General features: G+C 44.2%; 2 protein-coding genes across 2 annotated transcripts; both read right to left on the reverse strand.

Annotated features, from left to right (window-relative positions):
- Positions 1-150: 150 nt before the first annotated feature.
- dlat (dihydrolipoamide S-acetyltransferase (E2 component of pyruvate dehydrogenase complex)) lies at positions 151-6,199 on the reverse strand. Its single transcript, XM_083910389.1, has 14 exons — positions 5,769-6,199; positions 4,589-4,690; positions 4,386-4,510; positions 4,132-4,282; positions 3,864-3,990; positions 3,593-3,786; positions 3,356-3,500; positions 3,196-3,263; positions 2,937-3,041; positions 2,729-2,836; positions 2,529-2,647; positions 1,168-1,330; positions 942-1,078; positions 151-855 (listed from the first exon to the last, which is right to left on the reverse strand). The coding sequence occupies exons 1-14, from the start codon at positions 6,042-6,044 to the stop codon at positions 726-728; spliced, it is 1,950 nt and encodes a 649-aa protein (XP_083766515.1). The 5' UTR covers positions 6,045-6,199; the 3' UTR covers positions 151-725.
- A 2,107-nt stretch (positions 6,200-8,306) lies between these two features.
- On the reverse strand, positions 8,307-17,255 carry LOC310943385 (dixin-A-like; the record flags this gene model as incomplete). Its single annotated transcript, XM_083908940.1, has 21 exons — positions 8,307-9,059; positions 9,137-9,216; positions 9,303-9,411; positions 9,512-9,611; positions 9,692-9,755; positions 9,843-9,989; positions 10,070-10,135; positions 10,228-10,284; positions 10,372-10,443; positions 10,529-10,582; positions 10,676-10,780; positions 11,403-11,453; positions 11,555-11,608; positions 11,949-12,032; positions 12,301-12,401; positions 12,515-12,630; positions 13,439-13,540; positions 14,741-14,969; positions 15,050-15,175; positions 15,310-15,439; positions 17,193-17,255. The coding sequence occupies 21 exons, from the start codon at positions 17,253-17,255 to the stop codon at positions 9,050-9,052; spliced, it is 1,920 nt and encodes a 639-aa protein (XP_083765066.1). The 3' UTR covers positions 8,307-9,049.
- Positions 17,256-17,556: the final 301 nt, after the last annotated feature.

Here is a 17,556-nt window from a genome sequence, read left to right on the forward strand (position 1 = left end):
TCCAGTGACTTAAAGTGCGCTCGACCAAATGGTTGAGTCGTACCTTAAAGGGTAAAAGACTCACCTGGAGAAATGTTTGAGAATCCACACGAGTCAGGAGGAGCCGATGTTCAGGTCGACAAACAAAAACAGTCTCTTTGTGAGCACAAAGTGGACTGGACCAATTTATTCAGAGAACACATGATATCATCAAATTTGTGCGTCTCAGCCGTGACAGAGAACGCGTTTTTGACCCAGAGAATAGAAAAGAACACGTTCTTCTACCCGTTTATCATCGAGCGCTGTACACATGTGATCTACGTAGTGAGGCTTTAACCACGTTATATTTATATATACAGCAGAGATGTGTGTGTGTGTGTGTATCTGGACTCTTACATTTAGCTTCGCCCTGATGACCAGGAAGCCAGAGATGAGCTGCTCCTCCCTCATCTTCATCATCTTCACACACACACACACACAGAGAGGCTGGATAATGTAACATTTCCTTTAAAAACTTTATCCACGTTTTAGTGACATAATATGGTCGTAATGATGTTTCTTTGTCAGATCGGACGTCAATAAATAGAACACGAGCGAGAAGAAGAGGACAGAGACGGCTAAACGGAGTGACTTCTGTCTTCGCCTCCTCAGGGGAAGTGGGCGTGGCCTATCAGGTGGCAGGACTGGCCAATCACAGGAGGATCCACACAGGTCACATGAGCCAACTTTAATGGACTACAGTCTGATCACAACAGCATGGTGACGGGTTTCTCCAGGAACCTGCGGAACTCGGCGAGCCACTGAGCGCCGACGGCTCCGTCGACCACGCGGTGGTCACAGCTCAGCGTCACCGACATCACGCTGGCCACGTCGAACCTGACAAACGCAAACACACACACACACGTTCACACACTTCTTCACACGTATCGTCGTCATGAACGCACTCCGGTACTGACACTGACCCTTTGTCGTTGTCGGCGGGCATCAGGCGTTTCTCTGAGCCTCCCACGGCGAGGATGCACGCCTGAGGAGGGTTGATGATCGCAGAGAAGTTCTTGATGCCGAACATTCCCAGGTTAGAGATGGTGAACGTTCCTCCCTGGTCGACAAAACCGCAACACAATCGCACAATTAGACACACGACAATCCTAGAATGTCCTTGAACATGAGAAGGTGTCGACCTCTGACCTGGAACTCGTGCGGCTGCAGTTTTCCGTCTCTTGCTTTGGCGGCAAGCGCGGACACGTCGGAGCAGATGGACGCCAGACCTTTGGTGTGAGCGTTAAAGACGATGGGCGTGATCAGACCGTTAGCTGTGCTCACCGCCACGCTAACGTCCACCACATGGTTCCTGTACAAATATGCAAGTTAAACACGTGTTAAGTTAAAGACGATGGGCGTGATCAGAGCGTGACCATTAGAGGGCACTCTAATGGTCGGAGTAAGAAAGATGAATATTATAATAATTTTATATAATATAATTATAATATTACACCTGCCCAACAGCATATAAAAAGTCGAGAAGATGTTAAAGCGGAACTCGACCGGAAGTTCCTATTAACGCTGTTTTTTTGGTGTGTATCTGCGTCATTACATTGTTTATGAAGCCCTGACGGTTCTAAACAAACAGTTCAGCCATTGCTGAGAACGCTGTGTTTTATTGTAATCTCGGGGCTCAACGAGATCACTGAAAATCCCGTAATAGTTACGTATACGTTTCCGTGATCGTTTATTCTACATGATAGTTTTGCGTGTCTTGGCGTGATTGTTTAACGTTATCGTTTTTACGTGATCATTTTAACGTGGTCGTTTTTACGTGGTCGTTTTTACGTGGTCGTTTTTACGTGGTCGTTTTTTCGTGGTCGTTTTTACATGATCATTTTTACATAAACGTTTTACGTGATCGTTTTACGTGATCGTTTAACGTAATCGTTTTTATGTGACCATTTTAAGTGATCTTTTTTCCATGAATGTTTTTTCCGTAATCGTTTTTCCATGATCGATTTAAGTGATCGTTTTCCCGTGATCGTTTTTACGTGATAGTTTTTATGTGATCGTTTTCTGTGATCATTGTAACGTGGTCGTTTTTACATAATCGTTTTCCGTGATCGTTTTTCCATGATCGTTTTTTACGTGATCGTTTTTTAACGTGATCGTCTTTACGTAATCGTTTTTTACGTGATCGTCTTTACGTAATCGTTTTTTACGTGATCGTTTTTTAACGTGATCGTTTTTTACGTGATCGTTATTATGTAATCGTTTTTCCTTGATCGTTTTAACGTGAACGTTTTTTAAGTTATCGTTTTTTACGTGATCGTTTTTACGTGATCGTTTTCCATGATTGTTTTTCCATGATTGTTTTTCCATGATTGTTTTTCCATGATTGTTTTAACATGATCGTTTTAATGTGATCGTTTTATGTTATAATTTTCCGGTTTTGTTTGTTTTCCACGATCATTTCTCTGTGATGTTTTTCTGTGATCGTTTTATTTCCGTGATCGTTTCTCCCTGATAATTTTAACGTGATATTTTAGCGTGTGTTGACTCACTGACGGATGACCGTGTCCATCCAGGACGAGTTACACTCGGGGACTTTGAGACAGGCCAGAGCGCTGGCTTTGATGAGGAAGTCGTTGACGCTCAGTTTGATGTTCTGGGCTTTGACTTCCTGCACAGAAGATTGGAGACTTTAGTCAGAGACTGTAAATAACTAAAGATCAATGAAGAAAATAAGAGTTTAAAGTCTTACAGCGTTGAGCTCTTTCCGAAGCTCGAGGACTTGGTCCATGTTGACGTCTACAGACAGATAATAGTGAGGAATCGTTTGCTTGGACAGAATCAGCCTCTGAGCGATGACCTGCAGGACACACACACACAGTCACATATTTAATGTGTTCATATAGACGGGTTTAACAGAAAGAGCTCAGGACGGCGTTTTCATCAGAGTCTGCTCTCACCTTGCGGATGTTGCTGATGGGGATATCTGTGAAGGTCCCAGTGACGGCAGCAGGAGCTGCAGGAGGAGGAGCAGGAGCAGCAGCAGGAGGCGCAGGAGCTGCAGCCTGCACATGGAAATAAGTTAACCCATAAGCAAATGTCCAATCATAAACCATGAGAGCAGACAATACACGTCTTCATGACTATAATTCAAGAATATTCAGGATTAAATGTGCATGTTCAGCATTTAGTCAGTAAAGCAGCAGGAGCTACACTTACAGGTGCAGCCTTCGGTGGAACAAAGCTTTCAATATCTTTCCTGGTGACGCGTCCATCAGGACCAGAGCCTGAAAACAGCAGAAAACAACTCCACTTTATAAAACTTTCAAATGTGTCAATAATAAAACGCTCCACCAAATAACATCTCTCCATCACTTACCGCTGACCTGAGCCAGGTCAATTCCTTTCTCAGAAGCCAGTTTCTTGGCGAGTGGGCTGGCAAACACGCGTCCCTTCCTGGGTCCTGCAGGAGCAGCAGCTGCAGGAGGAGGAGGAGCGGGAGCTGCAGCCGCTGGAGCTGCAGTCTGCAAAAACACAAATGTATAAATATATACTAGCAGCTCTGTGGTAGACCATGGATAGACGCATATATGATGAAACACTTGACTTTTCTGACCGGTGCTGGTGTTGGAGCAGGAGCTGGAGGAGGCGTGGAAACCTCTGCCACACCCGTTTCTACGTAATCCTTGAAGGCAGTGATGTCACTTTCTCTTTCTACAATGATGCACAGCGGCATTCCCAGCGGAACATCTCGAGTTCCCTCTGGCACCATGATTTTGGCCAAATATCCCTCCTCCTGCACCTCGAAGCCTAAACACACACAGAAATCATCGTTCCTGTAAAAACTCTCTTCAGTAATTCAGGGCACACGTTTTCTTCAGATTTACCGATGGTGGCCTTGTCCGTCTCGATCTCAGCCAACAGATCGCCTTCACTCAGCTTCTCGCCCACCTTCTTCTCCCAGCGCTGCACTGTTCCCATCGTCATCGTGGGAGAGAGGGCGGGGAGAGTGATCTGAAAAACAACAACAACAACAACACGCACAGGATTTAAGATCTATTCAATCTGAGTAAGTGTTTATAATCAAACAATCGTGTATGTTCTGCAACTGTAAAAAGACTATTTCACTGCACACTTGACTGTGCCTCACTCTACCTTTAAGTGTGAGGGGTAAGAGCTGCCGGGGGCTGCAGGAGGAGCAGCAGCAGATGGAGGAGGAGCAGAGGCTGCAGCAGAAGAAGCAGCGCCACCTGCTGCTTTAAGGGAATCCAACGTGACGTCCTTAAAGGCTGCGATGAGTTCAGGGCTGCAGACAAAAATCAGACAAACACGCGTCACACATTCAGGAAGACAATTCCAGGCAAAAATGTGACAACATACAAATATCACACATACAGACACACACTCACTCATCCACTGTGATGCAGATCACGGCCCCGATGTTGACATCTCTGGTTCCTTCAGCGACCAGGATCTTCGCCAGGTAACACTCCTCCAGCATCTCAAAGCCCACAGTGGCCTTGTCCGTCTCCACCTACAGACACACAAACATGTTAGAGAGTGAGGTGTGTGTGTGTGTGAGAAACAGACACACACAAACACAGCTCCGTACCTCAGCTATGAGGTCACCCTCGCTGATTTTATCTCCCTCCTTCTTCTCCCAGCGAGCGATGGTTCCCATCTGCATGGTGGGCGACAGCGCGGGGAGCTCCACCTGATCCACCGCGACACAAAGGCAGAATAATGAGCCACATACAGCAGTGTTTCACCCGCATCGACATGCAGCGTATAATAAAAAATAAATACCAACAGTGGACAAACACTGTCTGAAACACACATTGTGTTTCAGAGATAAAACAGCAGTCGTCCCATTGTCAATTCACCTCCATGACGAACGGTTTTATAATTAACTGTAAACTATAAACTCTCCATAAGTTACTGTGGTTTGTTTGCGTATAATAATTATGACTTTAATGAAAGTATTTATTATACTTTACTATGACAGCTGGTTTCTTCGTTGACATTTGGGATGAACGTTATTAACGGCACAACATCACTATCACCGGATATCGTCTTTAAAATGTATTATCGGTTATCGGCAAACACTTTAGTGTTGGCGACCTCGACTACAACCATTACTTTTTGATGTTAATTTTGCTCAATTAAGTAGATGAATATTGAAAATATTATTATTATTGTATTATTTCACCACAGAAATTACTAAATGACCTCTGCAGATGGGTGCTGGGAAAAACATATATAGCATATATATATATATATATATATATGCTATCAGTCAAAGCACTTATATCGATATCAGGATATTTGATGTCAGCAAAGAGTAAAAAATGATCCATCCCTCGCCTGACCATGACAAATGTTAATGTCCTGTTTTATTCTGTGAATAACTTGATATAAATTAGGATTAAATAACGTTAAATGGAGTCCAACAGACAAATGTATGGTCGTTAATGGAGAAACGTTATTTATTATGACATAAAAGCCTTAAATATGACGTATATGCTTCATTTAGCTGCTCTAATGTTGTTTGACTGATAAACACAACGATATCAGTTCATCAGCCCGATATCAGCCGATATTCGAGGTTCTGATCAGTGATAAACCGATATTACGGTTCAAAGAGTGAAGAAAAACACATTTAAACGTCCACACGGAGGTAAACTGCGCTGTGCTAGCCCGAGGCTAATGCTAGTTGTAGCCGTGGATGACAGTGGGTGCTCCGGTCCTGTCAGTCCCGGTCTGTGCTCGGCTAACGTTACCGTTAACGTTACCTTCTGATGCGGCGGAAGACTGTAGAAGCGCTGCGTCTGACAGCCGCCGACCAGCTGCGGACGCCACAGCACCGTGGCTCTGTGACGAAGGCTGGAGCTCAGACATGCCGAGGACCGGGACGCCGCTCCGCGGTGAAGTCGCCTCACGCAGCCGGTAACGGACAGAGACCGGGAGCCGAGAGCAGCAGCAGCAGGCCCGGTGGGGAGGGCACGGGGACACGGCAGCCCGGAGGACGGCCCGGAGGACGGCCTGAGCCGCAGAATGAGTCGAAGCATTTGAGCAGCGCTTCAACAAACTACACACGGGTGTTAAATAATGAATGTTAAACTACACCAGCATGAATTAAGCCGGCGCTGAGAGTCTGTGTGCCCCCGAAAACCTGTCCGATCTTCCGCCTCACTTTCTAATGACCTCCCCCTGTCCAAAACACTGCGACTTACGGCACTCCGCCCTGTCCTGCCGTACCGCACACAGCACTGTCGTAAAGTGTGGCCACGACTTCTTCTTCTTCTTTGAATTTTTTTATGGCGGTTGGCAAACAACGATTTGGTGCATTACCGCCGCCATGTGGTGTGGAGTGTGGATCGAAATGTACTACTACTGCAAAATAAAAGATAAATAAATAATACATTAAAATAATAATATATTTATAAATACTTACATTACATTACACTTAAATAAAGAGCAACATTAAACAAAAACTTAAAGAGAGATGGAAAAAAATACCGTGAGGAGGAGAGAAAAGGAAGATTAAAAATAAATAAATACATAAATAAGTAAATAAAGAGAAAGAGACATTATAATAGTTTGATTTAAAAACATATATATACAAAAGAACCTGAGTGACTGAGTATGTATACATATATTATTATTACATATTTCATAATAATATATTATTTATTTTGCAGTATTTTATTTTTATTAAAGTGTCTCAAAATACAAACATGTACAGCTTATTTTGTCATGCAAATATAAAAACAAAGTTAAATCAGCTTATGAATATATTATTATTACATTTATTACATTACATTACATTATTTATTTTATTATTATATTATATTTTATTATTTATTTATACATTATTACATTATTTATTTACAATTATATAAATATATACACACACAAACATATAACGTATATAACTTGTGTCCCAACCTATATCCTCTCAATCAACTTTGTGATTTTTAAGAAATTGACATAATATTGTGTAACAGTCAGTCGTTGTAATATTATATATAATAATAATTGTTATTTTGTAATAATATTTGCCTTTTAAATCAAACTCTATTTCAATGTCTCTCACTCGCTTTACCTTTGATTGTTTTTAATCTTCCTTTTCTCTCCTCCTCCTCCCAGTGTTTTTTTCCGTCAAGTTTTTGTTTAATGTTTCTCTTCATTTACGTTTTGCTTCGTTTTATCGCTAAATCTACGTGAGTGTTGTAAAGTGTGGGCATTCAAATGTTTATATCATAAAACACTACCGCTAACAATCAAAACTCCATCTTTTATAATTCAAAGTTCAGTCCGGAAATGTAATATTTTACTGCAGTTACAGAAGAGTCCACACCGTGGCAGTAGAGCACATGACACCAAACAGAGCTGTACTTCCTCTGACAGAGAAGAAGATAGAAGTGTGCTTCCGTACCGAAAAGTACGCGAGTGCTATCGAAAAGTCTGCATATTGAGAAACGGTCCGCGTGTAGACTTGAGCCTTCTTCGGAAAGCCTTGTAACCCAGAATGCATTTCGTCGGAACATGGCGGCAGAGAAAACAAATATAAACCTGAAATAACTCTTTTTCTGTGTCCCGGGGCGCAGTTTTGAGATCATTTGAGGCGAGAAATTAGTCATTTAAAATTAAACAATGTGGTTTGTGGATTACGATATGACGTATTTATAGTTTGGTAGCGACGTTGTCGGAGGTTATCGTGAAGGGTGAGCGGCGCCACCTCTTCTTCGAGGTGTTTTTGGCGGTTGATAAACAACGATTTGGCGCATTACCGCCGCCATGTGGTGTGGTGTGGAGTGTGGATCACAAATGTGGATCTTAGGTATGTGCTCGCAGTGTCCACCAGAGGGCAGCGTTCGTACAGAAAAGTACAGAGAAGTTGATAAACGGCCCATGAATGTAACTGTATGTAGCTCCACCATTTTGTCATAGTGGCCACTCTGGGTACTGCACCAACAAAAAATCATTGGGCCCAAAACGCAATTTTCACGTGTGTAAAAGTGTCCACAGACATGGACACAGGCTTTTATACATCTTTATATTCTATATTTTTAGTTCATGGACATTCATATGGGTAAAACCTTCCTAAAGGCCATAAAAAAGTCCAGCTTATTTATTTTTTAACAAAACACATTTTATTACAAAATACGTCCAACAAAGATGTTTTTAAACAAACACTATGCATATTTTTGCATATACAAATAAATGCTAAATAACCATGTCATGGTCAAAGTGTACATGTTGCAGTACAGGCAGTTATGGCATTCAAACAGTAGACTGATGCATATTTCAGCTGGCAAACGTCACGGGAAGAAGTAAACAGACTGAAAGAACACGTTTGTTTTCAAGCACGCACACACACACGCACGCACGCACGCACGCACACACAGTCCATAAATAGTGGGATGGTCCAGTGTTTGTGGACAAAAGTCCTCTTTAAATGTCTTTATCACATCCACATCACCTCAGTGTGAAAATACTGAGCTCAAACGTATGTAAAGTAACCATTTCATCATCAACAACAACAACAACAACACAGTGAACATTTCTATTTACTGTTCTGTGCTACAGTCTGAAATACATTCAAGTATTTTTAACAAGAACAAACTCCTACTCTTACTGTTGTGTGTTACAGTACACCGTATACTGTACAGAGTACACAGTATACTGTATAAGTACATAATACATGAGTTAATACTTGCAGTGATGGCTGGTGTGTGATCAGTGGGTTCTGCAGCACGACGTAATGACGGAGACTAAAAGAATTGACTTTACATTAATTGTACAACAGTAAAAAGAAGAGAGGGAAACACGTATGTGGTGGTGTTGGTGTATAAGGGATTAAAAAAACAACTCAGAAAACCACACAACTGTAGTTATTTCTGAATATAAGTTGTAGTTTGAGTCTATGTTTGATGCTGCAGTCTTTCTTTTCTAAGGCACCGAGTTCTCCCATGTTGCAGATCTTGGTTTAGTACCAGACGTCTTACAGTGTTTAAATAATAAGGTCCATTATTTGCTCCTCTGCGAGCATCAAACCCTCAGTTTGAATCTATGACGGCCTGAAACACAGAGAAGAAGGAGCTGTTGTTCATCACTGACGGTCACACAACAAAGACAGAGACAATGATGATGTTACCTTTCATCACCACGGTCCTCCTCCACCCACGCCACGATTTTTCCTTCCCAGCCTGGAACTGTTGCTCCGTCCAGATAGACCTGCACAAACACAGGAGCAGATGATGACCTCTGAACCATGAAAGCAGAAGCTCCTCTCAACATCCTGTAGCCTCCGAGTCTCGTACCTCTTCTTTGACAGTGCCAAACTCGGGGTCCAGAGCCTTGAAGTGATATCTGTAGTTTCCTTCTTGATCCACAGCTGCTTTCACGTCCTTCAGAGTCACCTCGCCCAGCCTGTGTGTGTGTGTGTGGGGGGAGTAAAACACCCGTTAGCAGCATGTGTGAGTCTGTGTCTGTCATTAGTGTGTGTACATGTGCACACATGTACACAAACCTCTTGGGGATCGTGATCATTGAAGGTGTTGGTGATTTTCCAGTGAAATAAAGGATTTTGGTGGAGCCTGCAGATCCAGAACCGAGGGACTGAGAAACCTCTGCACAGAGCGACACAAACAGGGTTCACCGAAGCCTTGATTTATTCTGTGTTTGCTGGGAAGAGTTTAGGAGAACTCACTTGTGCACATGTACGAGTCAGAGTCCGCGTGTTGACCTTTGCGTCTTGGAGATTTGCCTCTTCCCTGCACAAGTGGAACAAACGTTGCAGAAGACCCTTTCATTCAATCACCAAATGTGATTTTAAAGAAGCGAGAACTTTGTACGTGTACCCTGTGTGTGTGGAGAACATGAACTCTGTCCATGAGCGACGCGATGCCCTGCTCCAGCGTGTCCAGGGTGTGATGCTGTGGGTCATGGTCTCTGAAGTTGTTCCTCAAACTCCTGAGAGAGTCTCTGAGAAGCTGAACCTCCTCTGCCTGTCAACATATACACAGTAAATATATATATATATATATATATGTCATTAAAGAGCTTTACCCACAGAAACATGACTTACATCTGACAGAGATGGAGCTGCATTTCCAGAGTAAGAACACCCGTTGTTTTCTGTGCTGGTAGAAATCTTTAAAAAGCACAAACAATAACAAAACTGTGTGAGAACAGTGACATAACTTCACACCTGAAACTCTCCATGAAGAGTAAAGACACACTCACATGCTGCAGATCTCTGTCCATGTTGTTCTTATGCTGCAGCTCTCTCTGCAGCTCACTCTGCAGATGTTCCAAATAAAAGAAGTCAAAGTATGGTTACAAACTTTTAGTCTTCATGTTCCACTCAGAGTGAACTCACTCACGTACCTGCTGCTGAAGACTTTCTTCCAGCTTGTGTTTGAGTTGTTGTACAAGTCTGTCCTTGTTTCCCGTCTCTTTCTGCAACAACAAACAAAGACATGAGTGTGTGTACGATAACAGGAAGTGACATTGTTCATCTTAAAGTTAGAAAAAGAGCAGTCACCTTGCATTCACTCAGCAGTCTGTTACATTCCTCCAGCTTCCACTGAAGCTCTGCCTGCAACAGTTTCATCATCAAACACAATCATTGACGCTCCAGAAAACTCTCCACGTTAATAAATATAAATATAAATATAAATATAGTTCCTACGTTCTGGTTGTTGAGTTCATCTCTCGTCATGCTCGCTCTGAGAAGCTCCTGCTTCATCTGCAGGATGGAGGCCTCCTGAGTGCAGAGCCTCTGCTGCTGAGCCACCTGCACACGTATGAACAGAGGGAAGTCAGAGACTTTAACCTGCACACGTATGAACAGAGAGAAGTCAGAGACTTTAACCTGCACACGTATGAACAGAGAGAAGTCAGAGACTTTAATCTGCACACGTATTAACAGAGGGAAGTCAAAGACTTTAACCTGCACACGTATGAACAGAGGGAAGTCAGAGACTTTAACCTGCACACGTATGAATAGAGGGAAGTCAAAGACTTTAACCTGCACACGTATGAACAGAGGGAAGTCAAAGACTTTAACCTGCACACGTATGAACAGAGGGAAGTCAGAGACTTTAACCTGCACACGTATGATAGAAGAGAGAAGACTCTAACCTGCACATGCATGATAGAAGACAAGTTAGAAACCTGCACACGTATGATAGAAGAGAGGAGTCAGAAACATGCACATGTATGATAGACGACAGGTTAAAGACTTTAACCTGCACATGTATGATAGACGACAAGTTAAAGACTTTAACCTGCACACGTATGATAGACGACAAGTCAGAAACCTGCACACGTATGAACCAAGAGAAGTCAAAGACTTGAACACGTATGAACAGAGAGAAGACAGAGAGTGTAACAGAAACCTTTTTTCTTTGTCTTACCTTGACTCCCTGAAGGTTCCTCAGCTCTTGCTTACAGCGCAGCAGTTCTCTCTAAAGTAAAGAACAATGAGTTGATTCTCTCAGTCCTGACACACACACACACACACACACAAACACACACACAAATGAAGAGTTTAAAAAGAGTCGTTTACCTTTAACTCCTGAGCCTCGTCCATGCTCTGGTCCAAACGACTGCGAACGATGATCTGGACAGAGAGAGGACAGAGAGTGAGCGTCACCACCACCACAGTACAGGTGTGAGAGAGACGGGAAACTGATACACACACACACACACACACACACACAGAAATGTGATCTGCACTGAACACAATGAGCTTGTGTAACAGAGCAGTGAAGGAGAGAGAAACTGGGGGAAAAAATAGACACAGAGACACAGAGATATGATAAATAACTAAATGTACGGTTACAAACTCCTTCATCAAAGAGAGTTTTAGTTTTAATTTACCGATAAAAAAACACTAAAAAGAGAGAGAAACTGGGGGGAAAAGGAGAGAAAGTGAAATAAAAAGGACAGAGTTTTGGTACCAGCTGCTGTTCACTGTCACATTGATCCAAAGTGAAGACGACGTCCTTCTCGTCCTCAGACAGTGAACCATGGAGCAGCAGATTCTGCACGAGACAAACATGTGACACACCAGAGTTTGACTTTTTACCGAAGCCAAAGACAACTTTACAAGTTTATATTCTGTTAGTAAAGTAGTGAGCAGCTCACATAGGAAGGTTTGTCTGACACGTGTTTTTAAATGATTACATCTGAAAATAACACGAGGCTGAAGAGTTACCGTCAGAACTGAAACACTGCTCTGACGTCTCCAGTCCTCTGTGATCCTGCTTCTCTACAGATGAAAGAGAGAAAACTCTAAATAATCAAGTGTACCTGTAAAGCAGAGACCATTCTGCGAGTCTCCTGCACCTCCTTCTCCAAAGCCTCGCTGACAGAATCCTCCCATGACGTCACGACAACATTAGATGACTCAGCTGCACACACACACACACACACACACACACACACACACACACACACACAGTTACACATGTCCAGGCAGTGACGTGACCTCTGCTCTGCTGCTGAGCGACAGGACACAACTGACCTCTGCTCTGCTGCTGTGGACACTGTGGACACTGTTCCTCTGGACACTGGTCCTCTGGTGATGCCTGTGAGCGGCTGCTGGGTGGAGCTCTTGGATGAGGCAGTGGACTGACGGAGCTAAGACTCGAGGACAAAAAAACGCTGATCAATACATTTATTACAGAGAAGCACGAGAGTTTAGAAGAAGACACAAACACACACAGCATCAGATCTTACCATTTCATCTGCTTCCCCCCCATAGTCGGCTTAAATAATGAATAATAATAATAATAACAATAATAATAATAATACTACCTCTGAGTTCATATCAGTGTCTCACTCTGCACCAGAGTCTCTGGAAACATCACTTTTTCTAAAAATAATGACAATCCCCATCCCCTGCCTCCGGCTACACTAATGTTCTCATGGCAACCGATTCAGAAAACACAGAATCTGTCACATCACTGAGCCACAACTGTGACGCGAGGTCAGCATTAGAACATCACACACACACACACACACACACACACACACACACGCACACACGAACGTGAGGTGAAAACGTCAACAAAGTGAAAATCATCAAATCAGCACACAGACTACTGAGGAATGTTTGAAGCTCCGAGACCTGGGTCATATGCTCTGTCACACATACACACTCACACACACTCACACACACACTCACACACACACTCACACACACACACACACACACACACACACACACACACACACACACACACACACACACACACACACACACACACTCTTATCGACTTACTTTAACCGTAATAACTACTTACCTGATCCTAACCCTGACCTCTGACCTCCACCTTCAAATGTTTACATCTTGTCTATTGTCTGTATTGTTGTGATGCACAGCCGTGTTGTTTTGTACATATAAATGTATACATGTATCACATGTCTCACATGTGTCCTGTATCACCTGTCAATCTGAGGACCGTCGTGCTCGTCAGGTGACCCTCGTTCATATTGTTTGACCAGCGCACGGACGCACACGTTCTTCTCCGCGTCCAGACCGAAGCCGCTGAAACAGAGCGGACAAAGCAGCATTATTGATTCATTCACGTGTGAGGATGTGTTTGTCCACCAGTGGTCAGAAGAGACACATTAATCCTGGAGGACACGAGAGAGACAGACAGAGACAGAGACACAGACACAGACACAGACACAGACACAGACACAGACACAGACAGACACAGACAGACACAGACAGACACAGAGACCCATGAATCCTGGAGGACACGAGAGACACAGACAGACACAGAGACACAGACAGACAGAGACACACAGAGAGACAGACACACAGACAGACAGAGACAGACTGACAGAGACACAGACACACACAGAGACAGACAGAGACACACAGACAGAGAGACAGACAGACACAGAGACAGACAGAGACACAGACACACAGAGACACACAGAGAGACAGAGACACAGATACAGACAGACAGACAGACAGACAGAGAGACAGAGAGACAGAGAGACACAGAGACAGACAGAGACACAGACACAGACACAGAGACACAGACAGATGGAGACACAGACAGAGAGACACAGAGACACAGACAGACGGAGACACAGAGACAGACACACAGACAGAGAGACACAGACAGACAGACAGAGACACACAGAGAGACAGACACAGACAGACAAACAGAGACACAGACAGAGAGACACAGAGACAGAGAGACAGAGAGACACAGAGACAGAGAGACACAGACAAAGAGACACAGACAGATGGAGACACACAGAGAGACAGACAGAGACAGAGAGACACAGACAGAGAGACACACAGACAGAGAGACAGAGAGACAGACAGACAGACAGAGACAGACAGAGAGACAGAGACACACAGAGAGACAGAGACAGACAGAGAGACAGACAGACAGACAGACAGAGACACAGACAGACGGAGACACACAGAGAGACAGACACACAGACAGAGAGACACAGACAGAGAGACAGAGACAGACAGACAGACGGAGACACACAGAGAGACAGAGACACACAGACAGAGAGACACAGACAGACAGACAGACACAGACAGACAGAGACATACACAGAGACAGACAGACAGACACAGACACAGACACAGAGACACGGACAGAAACAGACAGACACAGACACAGACAGACAGACACAGAGACACACAGACAGACACAGAGACAGAGACAGACAGAGACAGAGACAGACACAGACACAGACACAGACACAGACAGACCTGTGGAGGCGTGTGATGCGTGCAGGCTGTGCAGCATCGAACCGTGCTGACGCCAGCGCCGCCGCCGCCCCTTGTGCTAAAGCAACAGTGGAGAGAGGGTTGTGGGCGTGGCCTCTCGTCATGCCCCGCCCGCTTCCCGTTGCAGACCTGTGATTGGCTGAGGGTTTAAAGTGTGCAGCCAGAGCCAGGATGATCCTCATGACAGACTTCAGGTTACCATCGACGATATCTGCAGAGAGGGAAAGAAGTTAGAAGAAGAACGAAAATAAAGAGCGACAAAGAATAAACGTGTGTGTGTGTGTGTGTTACCTGTAGCAGAGATGTGTGGCATGCGTATGTGCCTGGAGGAAATAAAGTGTAAGACCTGCTCCACATTCTTCCTGCTCTCCTCTTTGTTCTGGGGACTCTCATAGATGCCCTGCAGCACTTCACCGGCTGTCCATATATGATCCAAACATAACCACAGATTATTATATTATTATAGTTATGGTTGTGAACATGTCAGGCTCATTGTGTAAGTGTGTGATGCAACGTGTGTGTGTGTGTGTGTGTGTGTGTCCTGTATTTACCAACGATCTGGATGAGTTGTGTCAGCACCACGCCGTCCTGCAGGTCACGTCTGAGGTCTGTGATCAGCTTCAGCTCCGGCTTCCTCTTCAGCTGTGAGTTCACCCAGGAAACATAGGCTGACAGCTGCTGCTGCAGTTCATCACACACACACACACAGTTCAGAGTGTGGCCAAATTAGTTCCTTTCTTTGTTGTACTGGGACGGGGGGGGGGGGGGGGACAGGTTCGGCCTATTGTCCCATTGCCTATTAAATGTTACTGTTGTAAACAGCTCCACAGTCACAGATGATGTGTGCGCTGCAGTTTACTGTCACCAGAGGTGGATCAGATCATCCATATGGTGATATACTGTCGTCCTTCCTCGCTCTAAAGTAAACAGTCCCTGTCCAGCGAGGTCAACACTTCATGACCTTTGTTCTCCGTGTTGTGAATAAACAGAGAAATCCTGCACAGATGTCTTCTTTTCGTCTGTGAAGACAGATATCATGACACTATATTTTTGCCTCCTCTTTCAGCTATCCTGTTGTTATAAGAATATAAAAAGTCATGATTTGAGGGGGACATGATCAGAGCCGGACAGTAACAGAGTACATTTACTTGAGTACTTGAGAGGGATCTGTACTTTAGTCGAGTATCATTTTTGGGGAGTACTCATGACTTTACTCAAGTACATTTGAGAGGCAAATGTTGTACTCTTTACTCCAATGCATTTCTATCCATAACCGTGAGTACACGTTTCTTAACTGGCTGTAGTACTTTTACTTTTACTTGAGTAAAATTTAGCAAGGGGTATGTGTACTTTTACTCAAGCAATGAAGCTGTGTACTCTGTCCGCCTCTGCACATGAGAACATGGGGACATGGGGACATGGGGACATGGGGACATAGGGACATGAGGACATGAGAACATGGGGACATGAGGACATGGGAACATGAGAACATGGGGACATGAGGACAAAAGTAATGAAGCTGTGTACTCTGTCCACCTCTGCACACGAGAACATGGGGACATGAGAACATGAGGACAAAAGTAATGAAGCGATGTACTCTGTCCACCTCTGGACATGGGGACATGAGGACATGGGGACATGAGGACATGGGGACATGAGAACATGGGGACATGAGGACAAAAGTAATGCATCTGTGTACTCTGTCCACCTCTGGACATGGGGACATGAGGACATGGGGACATGAGAACATGGGGACATGAGAACATGGGGACATGAGGACAAAAATAATGAAGCTGTGTACTCTGTCCACCTCTGGACATGGGGACATGAGAACATAAGGACAAAAGTAATTAAGCTGTGTACTCTGGCCACCTCTGGACATAGGGACATGAGAACATGAGGACATGGGGACATGAGTACTAAAGTAATGAAGTTGTGTACTATGTCCACCTCTGGACATGGGGACATGAGAACATGGGAACATGGGGACATGGGGTCATGGGGTCATGAGGACATGGGGACATGGGGACATGAGGACATGAAGACATGAGAACATGGGGACACTGGGGCACCATACACCCCCCCCCCCCTTCACCTTTACATCACGTGACAGCTCGTTGTCTGGGTTACCTTACAAAGAATTCGCCACACAACACAAAACTTCACCCAAATATTGTTCTAATTATTATTATTATTATTATTATCCAGAGTTCAGCTCATGTACCTTTAATGTACTTGTTTCCTCGTCATTATTATAAATTAAATAGTTATAATTGTGAAAATGTGAGCGGAAACACAAGCACAACACTGACGTGTGTGGACGTATAGTGACCTATAGTCATGGTAATTGATTGTTTGTCACACCAGGAGTTAGTTAGCAGTTATTATCGGTGAGTTATCGTTAACCAAAGACAGGACACAACACGAACGTTACCTCGTTAAAGCTGCCGTGAAGAACCTCGTCCAGCAAACTTCCTCTCGACAGCGACGCGATCATCTTTAATTCCCATTTAAAACACAGCTAGGCTAACGTTAGCCGGCTAGCCTGCATTGTCAGTCGCGCGGCTCTAAAACAACAGACCCCGCCCCGTCCGTTACCGTTAGTAACGGCCGCTGCACGCGAGACAAACCGGGACAAACCGAGACAATCGGATGAGCGGAGACGAGCTACCGTTACTCAAGCCGACGACACTCACTGGCACACGCGACTTCCGGTTGCGGTTTTCACAATACAACAACCACAGACGAGTGTTTCCGGTGTTGTCAATTTTGCTCTTATACACCTCACTTCCTCTTTC

Source organism: Microchirus variegatus (assembly GCF_963457635.1).
Source record: "Microchirus variegatus genome assembly, chromosome: 2".
Lineage (NCBI taxonomy): Eukaryota > Metazoa > Chordata > Actinopteri > Pleuronectiformes > Soleidae > Microchirus > Microchirus variegatus.

Coding starts and splice junctions, on each gene's coding strand:
- dlat (XM_083910389.1), bottom strand. CDS start 6,044: ATGCTTCGACTCATTCTGCGGCTCAGGCCGTCCTCCGGGCCGTCCTCC. Junction 3,264..3,355: donor TGACCTGGCTCAGGTCAGCG/GTAAGTGATGGA, acceptor TGCTGTTTTCAG/GCTCTGGTCCTGATGGACGC. Junction 2,648..2,728: donor TTCGGAAAGAGCTCAACGCT/GTAAGACTTTAA, acceptor TCTTCTGTGCAG/GAAGTCAAAGCCCAGAACAT.